Source organism: Camellia sinensis, chromosome 14 (genome assembly GCF_055761805.1).
Source record: "Camellia sinensis isolate YWXY chromosome 14, ASM5576180v1, whole genome shotgun sequence".
Taxonomy (NCBI): Eukaryota; Viridiplantae; Streptophyta; class Magnoliopsida; order Ericales; family Theaceae; genus Camellia; species Camellia sinensis.
In genome coordinates, this window is record NC_138974.1 from 79,164,374 (window position 1) to 79,175,648 (window position 11,275).

General features: G+C 36.6%; 1 protein-coding gene across 1 annotated transcript; it reads right to left on the reverse strand.

Annotated features, from left to right (window-relative positions):
- Positions 1 to 4,880: 4,880 nt before the first annotated feature.
- On the reverse strand, positions 4,881 to 9,086 carry LOC145807110 (uncharacterized). Its single transcript, XM_082905040.1, has 6 exons — positions 8,807 to 9,086; positions 8,280 to 8,447; positions 6,689 to 7,881; positions 6,318 to 6,548; positions 5,646 to 6,157; positions 4,881 to 5,514 (listed from the first exon to the last, which is right to left on the reverse strand). Exons 1-6 carry the CDS (start codon positions 9,084 to 9,086, stop codon positions 4,881 to 4,883), a joined length of 3,018 nt encoding a protein of 1,005 aa, XP_082761166.1.
- Positions 9,087 to 11,275: the final 2,189 nt, after the last annotated feature.

An 11,275-nucleotide genomic window follows, 5' to 3' on the forward strand; every position in this document is an offset into this window, starting at 1 on the left:
TATACTTGTGTGCGTCACATAGTAATGCTAGCCTAAATAATCGGAACAAGAGCATATAATGTAAATAAGAATCACATCATGATTAGTAGAGGCCAATCTTTGATCGGACGAGTGAGGTGCTTACTGTATGACCTTTCTCTCTCGTACCTAAGTTCCCGAGCCGAGATAATCTTGGTGATGACGAACACGTGGCCTTTGGTGCGAGTCACGGGCTTCCTAAATTTTTTAAAAATATTTAGGTGGCGACTCTGTATCTAGAAAAGCACTCTATTTTTGGCATTTTGATTCAAAATTGATTTTCCAAAAGAATTGCCGGATTTGGACTCATTTGTGTGTATCTATTTCACATTACACTTGTGGAATCAGATTCAAAACCACGGGAGTCCGAACTCTAGGGCTAGTCGTATCCAAAAGGAGCACGAAAAGCAAGCTACAGATGTATTTAAGCATTTTCAAGACAGGGTTGAAAGAGAAACATGGCAGAAATTGAAGTGCATTCGAATAGACAATGGTAATGAATACATTGGGCCATTTGATGAGTATTGTCGCAGCCAAGGTATTCGGCATCAAAACACAGTTAAGAAGACTCCTCAACAAAATGACATTGCTGAGAGGATGAACCACACCATTGTGGAAAGAACAAGGTGTTTGCTTTTACATGCTAAATTGCCAAGATCCTTTTGGGGTAAGGCAATGGAGACAATGGTTTATGTGATCAATTTGTCTCATTCCTAGCCTTTAAATGGTGATGTTCCTGAAAGAGTTTGGACCAGCAAAGATGGTCTTATGAGCACTTGAGAGTGTTTGGTTACAAAGCCTTTGTTCACATTCCAAAGGATGAGAGGTTCAAGCTTGATAGCAAGTCAAGACAATGTTTTTTATTGACTATGGGCATGATGAATTTAGTTATAGATTATGGGATCTAGTCGATAAGAAAGTCATTCAAAGTCGTGATGTTGTGTTTCTTGAAGACCAAACAATTGAAGACTTTGGCAAAGGTTATCAACTAGAGCCAAAAACTAGTGATCTCATTGACATTGATCAATCTCCTTCATCTTTAGTTGATGATGAAAATGGGGGAGATGTACAGCCACCTCTTGAAGATGTAGATGATGATGCTAGTCCAAATGAAGTTGAGCCAGAAATTGAGGAAGAACATCCAACTCAAAAATCATCACCACAACTTGAGTTGAGGAAATCTATAAGGGACTGACAACCTTTGAAAAAGTATCCCCCAATGAATTTGTGTTGATATCCGATCAAGGGGAGTCTGAGAGCTGCCAAGAAGTAATTGAGCATACAAAGAAAGATGATTGGAAAAAGGCCATAGAAGAGGAGATGAATTCCTTACTTGAAAATCACACTTATGATTTAGTGAAGTTGACTAAGGAGAGGAAAATTCTAAAAAATAAGTGGGTTTTCAAATTAAAGAATGATGGAAAGAATTTGAGGTACAAGGCACGTCTTGTTGTGAAAGGCTTTGGGCAAAAGAAAGGTATTGACTTTGATGAGATTTTTTCGCCGGTTGTGAAAATGTCTTCTATTTGGGTTGAACTTGGCATGACCGCAAGTATGAATCTTGAAGTTGGGCAACATGACCGCAAGTATGAATCTTGAAGTTGGGCAACTTGATGTGAAGACTGTATTTCTTCATGGTGACCTTGAAGAAGAAATTTACATGGAGCAACAGGATGGTTTTGTAGAGAAAGGGAAAAAGAAATTTGTTTGCAAATTAAAGAAAAGTTTGTATGGCCTCAAGCAAGTCTCACGACAATAGTACAAAAAATTTGACTCTTTCATGATAAATAATGGTTTTTCTAAAACCACTTCAGACCATTGTGTATTTGTGAAAAAAATTTCGGATGGTAAATTTATTATTCTTTTACTTTATGTAGATGACATGTTAATTGTGAGTCAAGATTACATTATGATTAACAGGTTTAAATTAAAGTTGAGCAAGTCTTTTGCTATGAAAGATTTGGGGCCGGCAAAACAAATACTTGGTATGAAAATTGTTCGTGATTGTAAAAATGGGCTAATTTGATTGTCTCAAGAAAGTTATATTGAAAAAGTTCTTGAGAGGTTCAACATGGATAAAGCAAAGTCGATTGGTTGTTCACTTGCAGGTCACTTCAAGCCTAGTTCGAATTAATGTCCTACAAGTGAGAAAGACAGAGAAGAGATGTTGAAAATTCCTTATACTTCAACAGTTGGTTCTTTGATGTATGCCATGGTTTGTACAAGGCCAGATATTGCTTACTCTGTTGGTGTCGTGAGTTGTTTTCTCTCTAATTTGGATAAAGAACATTAGGCAGCGGTGAAATGGATTCTAAGGTATCTTCAAGGGACATCGAAGGTGTGTTTGTGTTTTGGGAATGGAAAGCCAATGCTTGATGGGTTCACAGATTCTGACATGGCCGATGATGTTAATTCTAGGAAATCTACTTTGGGGTAGATTACAAAAATGTGCTGCTCTCTCAACTATCGAAGCTGAATTTATTCCCATTACGGAAGCTTGCAAAGAAGAGTTATGGTTGAAGAAATTTTTACAAGAATTGGGTTTAAAGCAAGAAAGGTATGTTCTTTATTGTGATAGTCAAAGTGCTATTCATTTGAGTGAAAATTCCACTTTTCATTCGAGATCGAAACACATTGATGTGATATGCCATTGGATTCGTGATGTATTAGATTCAAAATTGTTACAACTTGAAAAGGTTCACATGGATGATAATATTTCGGATATGTTGACTAAGACTTTGTCAAGGGACAAACATCTGAAGTGTCGAACTTTGACGAGTATGGTTGATGTCTCTACCTAAGTCGGTAGGGGGAAAATTGTTGGGTATTCCTTCTTATTGGAGTATAGGACCCAATTGGTTTATTAAAAGAATTTGATTTGATTTGGTGTTGGTTATAATATATTTTCAATATATTATATCTAACTTTTGGAGACTCAATAGGTAATTAATAATCTATTTGGTGGCAACTGGGATTTTGATATAAAACCTAAGAATTAACAACATTTGATCAATATTGGTTTGTTTTTGCTGTGGGTGTGCTACGACAGTTTTTGATCAATTGGGATGGTGTTTTGTTTGGTTGCAAAAAAATTAGTTTCAACAGTGCATGGTCAAAATCTGACGGTTTGGCTTCGAAGGGTTCTCTGTTTTAGTGCATCTTTGGATGGTTCGGTGAAGTTGATTTTGATTATTATTTTGGGTCTTTTTCAATTCTGTTTCGAAGACTTTTGTTCATCTATTTGATGGGATTTTTCCTCTTGATTATTTGTGATTATTTGAAATTCACCTAAGGGTGATTTGTGGGACCATTCGTGTCTCAGTTGTAATCGTTTGGAAACTTTTTGATTGATAGTGGAATCGGATTTCGATCCCATGAACGTATCTCGCATTGAGGGAACACGTAAAAATTTTTGTGTCGTTATTGATTTAATTTTTCCGCATTAGTTTTTATTCCTATTGACTGATTTACTTGTAGGAAATCATTTATTTTTCTTAACAGATATTGATATAGATCATGCATGAAACAAAATTAAAATAAATGATAATTTTTATAGGCCAATTCAAATCGGGTGAGAAATTGATTCCAACAACTTTGGTTTAAATAAGTGCAAAATGATAAGACATCTCATCTACTCTAATAGCAATTGCAATGTCACATCTTCATATTAAAAAAAATAAAAAAAATGTCGATTCTCCAAAGCTAATCTCTGTTAATAATTTAAGATAAATTTAATAGTGCATTGTCCAAACATCACGATATATAGATTATGAATCTCCATCTCTGCTAAGTCAATAGATATTTTATAACGCTAATGTCACACTAACATTTTTTATTTTTATTTTACAATAATATTATAATTATCATTTATTTCAATCGCCTTTTCTTATCATTTGATTGCTCAGCTTAGTTATTAACGTTCTCAAAAGTTTAGTTATTAACATTGCATTAGAGAAATATATTAATAAATAAAATAATTCTGACATATATATATATATATATATATGATAAGTATAGTATTATTAATTTTGAAATTTATACACAGCACAACAATTATAAAAATGGTAAAGGAAAATGGGATATGTATAATCGTCATTATTGTGCAGTCAATGAGACTCATTTTAAATTTTATTTTGATAATTTAAATCAGTTATTTTTTAAGATATATTGAATAAAAACATACCAATAAAAAGATTAAGTTGATTAGATAACAATAATCATTTCATTAAATTATATTTGCATTTAATTTTATATTTAACATTATGCTTACCATTCATTTTTTTAATACAAATGTAATTTTATGAAATGACTATTAATATTTAATCAATTTAATTTTTTTCAAATATATTTTAATCAATAAATTTTAAAAAAATAAATTTATTTGAATCACCAAATTAAAACTCATTTAAAACTCATGATAAACCCTATTAACCGTACAATAGTCATCGCTATGCATCAGCTTCGCCATTTCCATAAAAACAAAAACAAAAAAATAAGAAAGTGTGATAAATTTGTTGCTTCTCAGAGGTAGTTGAAACTCCGTTGTCCTGTCAGTCAGATCATAAACATACATTTATTAATGACACTGACCCTTTAAATTCCTTGTTCCATTCTTCCCACATTTAAACCTTATTTGGAATGTTCATTTGGAGTAAAATAATCATATAAAATAAAATAAATTATTTTAGTTAAATAAGATAAAATATCATACTTAATCCATAATCATTTTATATTTTTACAAAAGTCAAAAATATTAAAAAAATCTATCCCAAAATTTATATTCTAAAATCTTATCAAAATGTCACAACCCCTTTAGTTATTTTTTTTTTAGGTACAACGGAAATAAAAAAGAAAACACAGGCCTAACCCCTTTCACAAGACATGCCAATCATGTCTGCTACTAGGAACTCCCTAATAACAGCTGGTGGTTCATTAACCACTAAGATCTCTTCAGGTTGAGCAACACCAAATTTGGCTAGAGCATCAGCACAAAGGTGGTTGCCTTCTTTATACACATGTTGCACAGTACATTCACAACCTTTCATGATGATACGAGCATCCTCCACCAGTCCTTTGAATGGGCATTTAGCATCTGGTTCCTCTTTTAGCAGCTTCATTGCTTGCTCACAATCTGTCTCATTGGTTACATTGTTCATTCCCTTTTGTAGAATCGTCGTGACCCCTTTGTAGATCGCCCATAGTTCAGCCTCCAAGCTAGTGCCACTGTGAAGCTCCCTATAATAGCCACACACCCATGTCCCCCTTTCATCGCGAATTAGACCTCCGAATCCACCTTTACCTCCCATTCTTCTACAACCATCTGTGTTTAACTTCAGTCTACCTGCAAGTGGGAGAGACCATGAAATGAGTCTAAAAGCAGGTTTTGGATTAACAATAGACATAACAAAAGCTTGATGAATATCATTAGAGTAATTCATGATGAACCTGCCACTGTCAAGAATATCAGTTACACTATTGTTAAAGACTTTGTGGTTCCTATTCTTCCAAATAGCCCAAAGAGTAACAATAAAAACAGTGCAGACAGTAAGATTATCATTAAAATGATTTTATTTTTTGAATTGCAAATAAGCCAGTCCTTCCAAGGCTTGCTACTCATATTCAAATACCAATGCCTTCCAAAAATAGCAAACCACACTTCTTTTGCTTTAAAGCAGTCTCTTAGGAGGTGATTCATATCCTCCTCTTTATAGCAATGGGGGCAAGTGGCCTTCAAAGATAAACCCCTTTTCAAACGATGCTTATTTGTGAGGAGTTTCCCATGGATACAACACCACAAGAACCCTTTCAGTTTATGAGGAATCCGTAACTTCCAGAGCCATTGCCAATCCTCACCTTGGGGCTGATTACCACTCACCAGAACATAGGCACTAGCAGATGAGAAAATCCCATCTACTGAGCCTTTCCAGTTAGGTTCATCAGGTTCAAGAGAGGTTGGAGAAGGCCTGTTCAGAATGATAGATGCTAATGCAGGAGGCAACATAACACAGATAACAGTTTCATTCCAACTTCCTTGCTCAGATAGCAGGTTGTTCACATTAACATCACTCTCCCAAAAGGGAGCAGACTGAGAGCTACTAAGGGTAAGATCCTCAAAAGCCTTATCTCCATACCACCAGTCCTTCCAACAATTAATAGTGGCACCATTACCAACTCTCCATTTAACCCCTTTTCCTCAAGATGGCTCTAGAGTTAAGAATGCCTCTCCAGATATGAGAAGCTTTCTTACCTCTAGAACAAGCTTGAAGACAATTGTTCCTCATATACTTACACTTAGGAACCTCTTTCCAAAGACCATCCTCATGACTAATCATTTTCCAGCCAAGTTTAGATAGCAAGGCAAGATTTTGATCCTTGGCTTTCTTAGTGCCAAGCCCACCATTCCTTTTTGGCTGACAGATAACATCCCACTTGACCAAGTGAATTTTTTTCTTCTCTAGGGTATCACCCCAGAGAAAATTTCTATTCATTTTATCAATATCATTGCAAACCTTTTTAGAAAGAGCCACAGTCTGCATAGTATAAGCAGGAAGAGCAGAGCTAACAGATTGGATTAAAGTAGTTCTGCCAGCTAGTGATAAAACACTAGTTTTCCACCTAGCAAGTTCATTTGCATTTTATTTAGAATGCCATTATAGTGTCTCCAACTCACTCTGCCATGAATGAGAGGAACTCGCAAATATTTCCCTAAATCAGAAGTTAAAGGAATGCCACACTTGTCACTCAAATCTTTTGCCTTATGTCTATCAACATTAGGAGAAACAAATATCTTGGACTTAAGGGCATTAATCTTAAGACCAGATAAATCACAAAACTCAGACATGATCCTCATGATAATATTGCAATGAGCCAAGTCAGCCTTAGCAAACAACATTAGATCATCAGCAAAGAACAGATGAGTGAGACAGGGACCATACTTGGAGGTCTTAATGCCTTTCCAATGATTGCCTTCAGAGGTGGCAATGATCATACTAGAGAGTCTTTCCATGCACAAAACAAAAAGATATGGGGAGAGGGGATCTCCTTGCCTCAAACCTTTTCTAGGTTTGAATTCTTGAAGAGGTTCACCATTCCAGAGAATGCCAGTTTGCACAGAAGTCACGCAGCTTATAATGAGCACAATAAAATTAGCCTCAAAATTGAATTCCACCAGAGTTTGTTCTAAAAAATCCCAAGAAACAAGATCAAAGGCTTTTTCAAGGTCAATTTTAAGAATCATCCCTCCATTCCTACCTGTTCTCTGGTTCAAGGTATGGATAATTTCTTGGGCAATGATAATATTATCATTGGTAGTTCTCCCATGAACAAAACTGCTCTGGTAAGGACTGACAAGTTTAGATAAAAGGGGTTTGATTCTACTAACAATGATTTTGGCAATAATTTTATAAGTCACATTGCAAAGACTAATAGGCCTAAATTGTTTAATAGTCTCAGGATTCTCAGTTTTGGGAATCAGGGCCACAAATGTTCTATTGATAACAGGAGGGATACACTTGTTGACAAAACAATTTTGAACAAATGCACAGACATCAGGCCCAACAATAGGCCAATAAGTACTGTAGAAAATAGCTTGGAAGCCATCTCTCCTAGGAGCTTTGAAAGCCTGGATTTGTTTAACAATCTGCCAGATTTCCTCATTAGTCACAGACTTAGTGAGAGAATGATTATCAGTAACATCAACTTTACAAGCAATGTGATTATTCCAATGAGCCAAACCAACAGTAGAAGAGAAACAAAATAGGTTCTTGAAATACTCAATAACCAGAGTTTTAAGGCTCTCAGTTTGATTAATCCAAGTCCCTGCATCATTCTTGAGCATGACAATTTTACACCTCCTCCTCTTAGCTAAAGCAAAAAGATGAAAAAATTTAGTGTTTCTTTCCCCCAGGGTAAGCCATCTAGACCTCAATTTTTGAAACCAAAGGAGCTCCTCTTGGTACAAGATTTTGTTATATTGTTCCACCAAATCCAACTCCAAGAGATGGAGGTTATGGGAAAATTTACACAGTTGGGATTTTCGAATTCCTTCAATTATACCAAGTAACCATCTTTTTTTTCGAAATATGTTACCAAACACCTCTTTGTTCCAAACAGTGATTTTACTAGTAAGGTTATCAAGCTTATCCAACAAGGATGAAGAGGGGGACTTCTAATTAGAATCCACTACTGACTGGAACTCTTCATGAGAGATGAAGCAACTTCATATTTAAAGGGTTTACAAACATGGTTAAAAGAGTGCTTACCTTGAGTGAAGATCATCAAAGGAGAATGATCAGAGTATGTACGAGGGAGATTCTGGACCAAACCATCAGGGAAGCTCGTCCTCCATTCAATGTTGCACATGGCTCTATCAAGTCGCACCATAGTATTGGCCCACCCCTTTCTATTGTTAGACCAAGTGAGCTTAGGACCTGTACATCCCAAGTCCATCAGGTTACAATTGTTCACCCTCTCAGTAAATTTCCGAGCTCTCCTTTGGTCTTGACTTTGGTTTTGACTTTGGTTTTGGCTTCCAGACATGGTTCTTTTTTTCATCTAGAGAAGTAAAATCATTAAAATCCCCAGCTAAGAGCCAAGGATCAGTGATAGTTTGGGAAGTTCTTTCCAAATTATTCCACAGCTCATCCTTTTTTGACTAATAAGACTAGCATATATAGCAGATAAAATCCAATAGGATAGTCTTGCCTCGAAATGGTGGCAGTGATCAACTGGGAACTGGCCTCAGTGACTCTCACATTCACTAGGATGGGGTTCCAAACTAACCAAATACCCCCACTTCTGCCAATGGGATCCACATGAGAAGATGTAGTGAAACCCATCATATTAAAGAACATGCCCATAGAGTTGAACTCGACCTTAGTTTCCATAAGGATTAGCGTATCAGGTTTGTTAATCTGGACTAATTTCCTCATATTCCTATGAAACTTCTTGTTGCCTGCACCTTTACAATTCCAAACCAACAGATTCATAGATGACTGGTTAAGGGTAGGGAGAGTGTTCTGGTTAGACAAGCCCAGAAAACCCTTAGCTTTACTCTGGTTGTCCTCCATTGACAATGTTGGTGTTAATGCTATGAAGTGCCACTCCTGGCTGGCTTCGATCTATCTCTAAGGTTGGATTCTCAGCTTTGCTCCCTCTATCCACCATTCTGAGGTGACAAGGTGAAACACTTCTTTGTCTGGTGCAAGCATTAACAAGACTCTGTGCATGTTCAGAATATGCTTCTCTGTTGGATAATTCTCTCATTCTTCCTCCATTACGATCTGGTGGTTCTCTAAACTTTACCTTAAGGTTTCCTTTAGTTTGTTAAAAAGTCCTGGGGCTGTTGGGGACTAGGATGGATGACATAGACCTCCTTACTTCCTGTTCTGACTTCTGAAAACTTGTTACAGTAGTGTAACTCTTCTATTTGCCTTGTCTAATCTCTTCTCTCCGGTTATCCATGTCCAATTCACTTGATGAACCCAAATTAAGCATATTGTCTGTTGGCTTGGCAGAATGGTCTTTGTGTTTTAATCCCAAATCAGATTGGTCTGGCCTTGTAGGAATTGATCTTGAAGGATTTTGGGCTTCTATCATCCGTGGTAGGGCTTCTACGTTACTCAGAGCTTCAAATCTATTATGTACATGGGCATTGGGCCGTTTAGAATTTTTTGGGCCTTTCATTCTTCTCGTTGTGGTGGCCTTCATCCAAGGCCCATATTTATCAGTCTCTGGCCCTTCTTTATCTCTTCCATTATGTGAGTCCAGCCCATTTATAGTAGCCTCCTTCCTGAGGTTGTCTTCTCCGGTGGGGTCATGCTTAGGGATGGGGGTCACCAGTGAAAAATTATCGCTGCAACTTTCTTTACGATGTCCCACCCTGCCACAAGAAAAACAGAGAGTATGTAAGTGTTCATATTCTATAACATATGTATACTTACCTATAGAAAACTGAGAAATCAGTGGTTTTCAAAGATCAATTTCCACTCAAACTCTAGCATATTTCCCCCTAGCTGCCATGGTCGTATTTATATCCACCTTCAGAGGCACCCCCAGGATCTTCACGATATGATAAAGAACTTTCTCATCATAATACTCAATCGGCAGATTAGGAAAATGCACCCAGATGGCAGTGGTATCTTCTTCAGGCTCATCAGATTTGAAATCTTGTTGCCATTTTCTCACCGTCACATAGTGATCTAGAACAACCCATGGGCCACCTGTGAACACTTTTGTATAATCTTCCATCACATCAAACTTGACAATAAAAAAACCATTTCCAATGTCCAGGGCTTCAAAGTCAGCTTGAAGGCCCCAGATCTTTGTCATTTTGATCATAAACAGTTTCTACCCTATTTTCTTCCCTAGCAACCTTACAATTAAACATTTTTTTCCAAGGATCCCTAATTTTTTTTAGTAGATTTGCTGGTATGGTAACTTTAGGAATACCTATCCTATTTTCTTCATTGATCTCCATGTGGCCCTCAGGAATTATGTCGTTGGCCAAATCATCTTCATCCGAAGAGAGTGTCTCAACATCACAGTTAAATTTTTTTTCATTTCCACATTCATTAAATCGAGATCGCAGCAAAGCTTGTTTGAACGATCGAACTTGGTCTGAATGCCCTTCCATGGGAGAAGCTGGAGCTTCAGGCTAATTTCCCTTTGCTGGCTCAGGGGGGCCTCCAACATAGGTTCCTCAGGTATCGAAAGGGTAGGGTTCGCCTTCCCCTGAGTATCATCCACCGAGCTCTGTACCTCCATACCATCATCAACTAAATCAGATATACTTTTGATCTTCTTAGTGCTTCGAACTAGATGATCTTTCTCTTCTTTGGAACATCCATGGTCATGCCGGGCCTCACTGGAACTCAGGATCTCACCAACGGTCATTTTTCTCTCTCCAACCCCTTCAGTTATTACACACCCTTTTTAGCACTCTACTTTTTGCCTTTTTCTTATTTAACTCAATGGAATTACAACAATGCCCCTTTTTTTATTATTATTGAGAGTTACCAATTTTGAACATTATGTAAAAGACAAGGGAACTACTGTAATGCAACCAAAATAAAATTGAGAATGGGACAAAAAATAGTGTAGTTGGCTAAAAGATTCGGGCTCTCTTTTTATTAATATTATTTTTTCTTTTTGAATGGTATAACTATTTCTTACGTGGTCTCAAGATTTATTTATATGTTGTTTGGATATTGAGATTTATGGAGGAAAAAAATTATTAAAAAAAAAAATGCTAGTTATA

Coding starts and splice junctions, on each gene's coding strand:
- LOC145807110 (XM_082905040.1), bottom strand. CDS start 9,086: ATGGAGGACAACCAGAGTAAAGCTAAGGGTTTTCTGGGCTTGTCTAAC. Junction 6,549..6,688: donor TTCCTCTCATTCATGGCAGA/GTGAGTTGGAGA, acceptor TATACTATGCAG/ACTGTGGCTCTTTCTAAAAA. Junction 6,158..6,317: donor AGGATGGTCTTTGGAAAGAG/GTTCCTAAGTGT, acceptor AATTGTTGGAAG/GACTGGTGGTATGGAGATAA.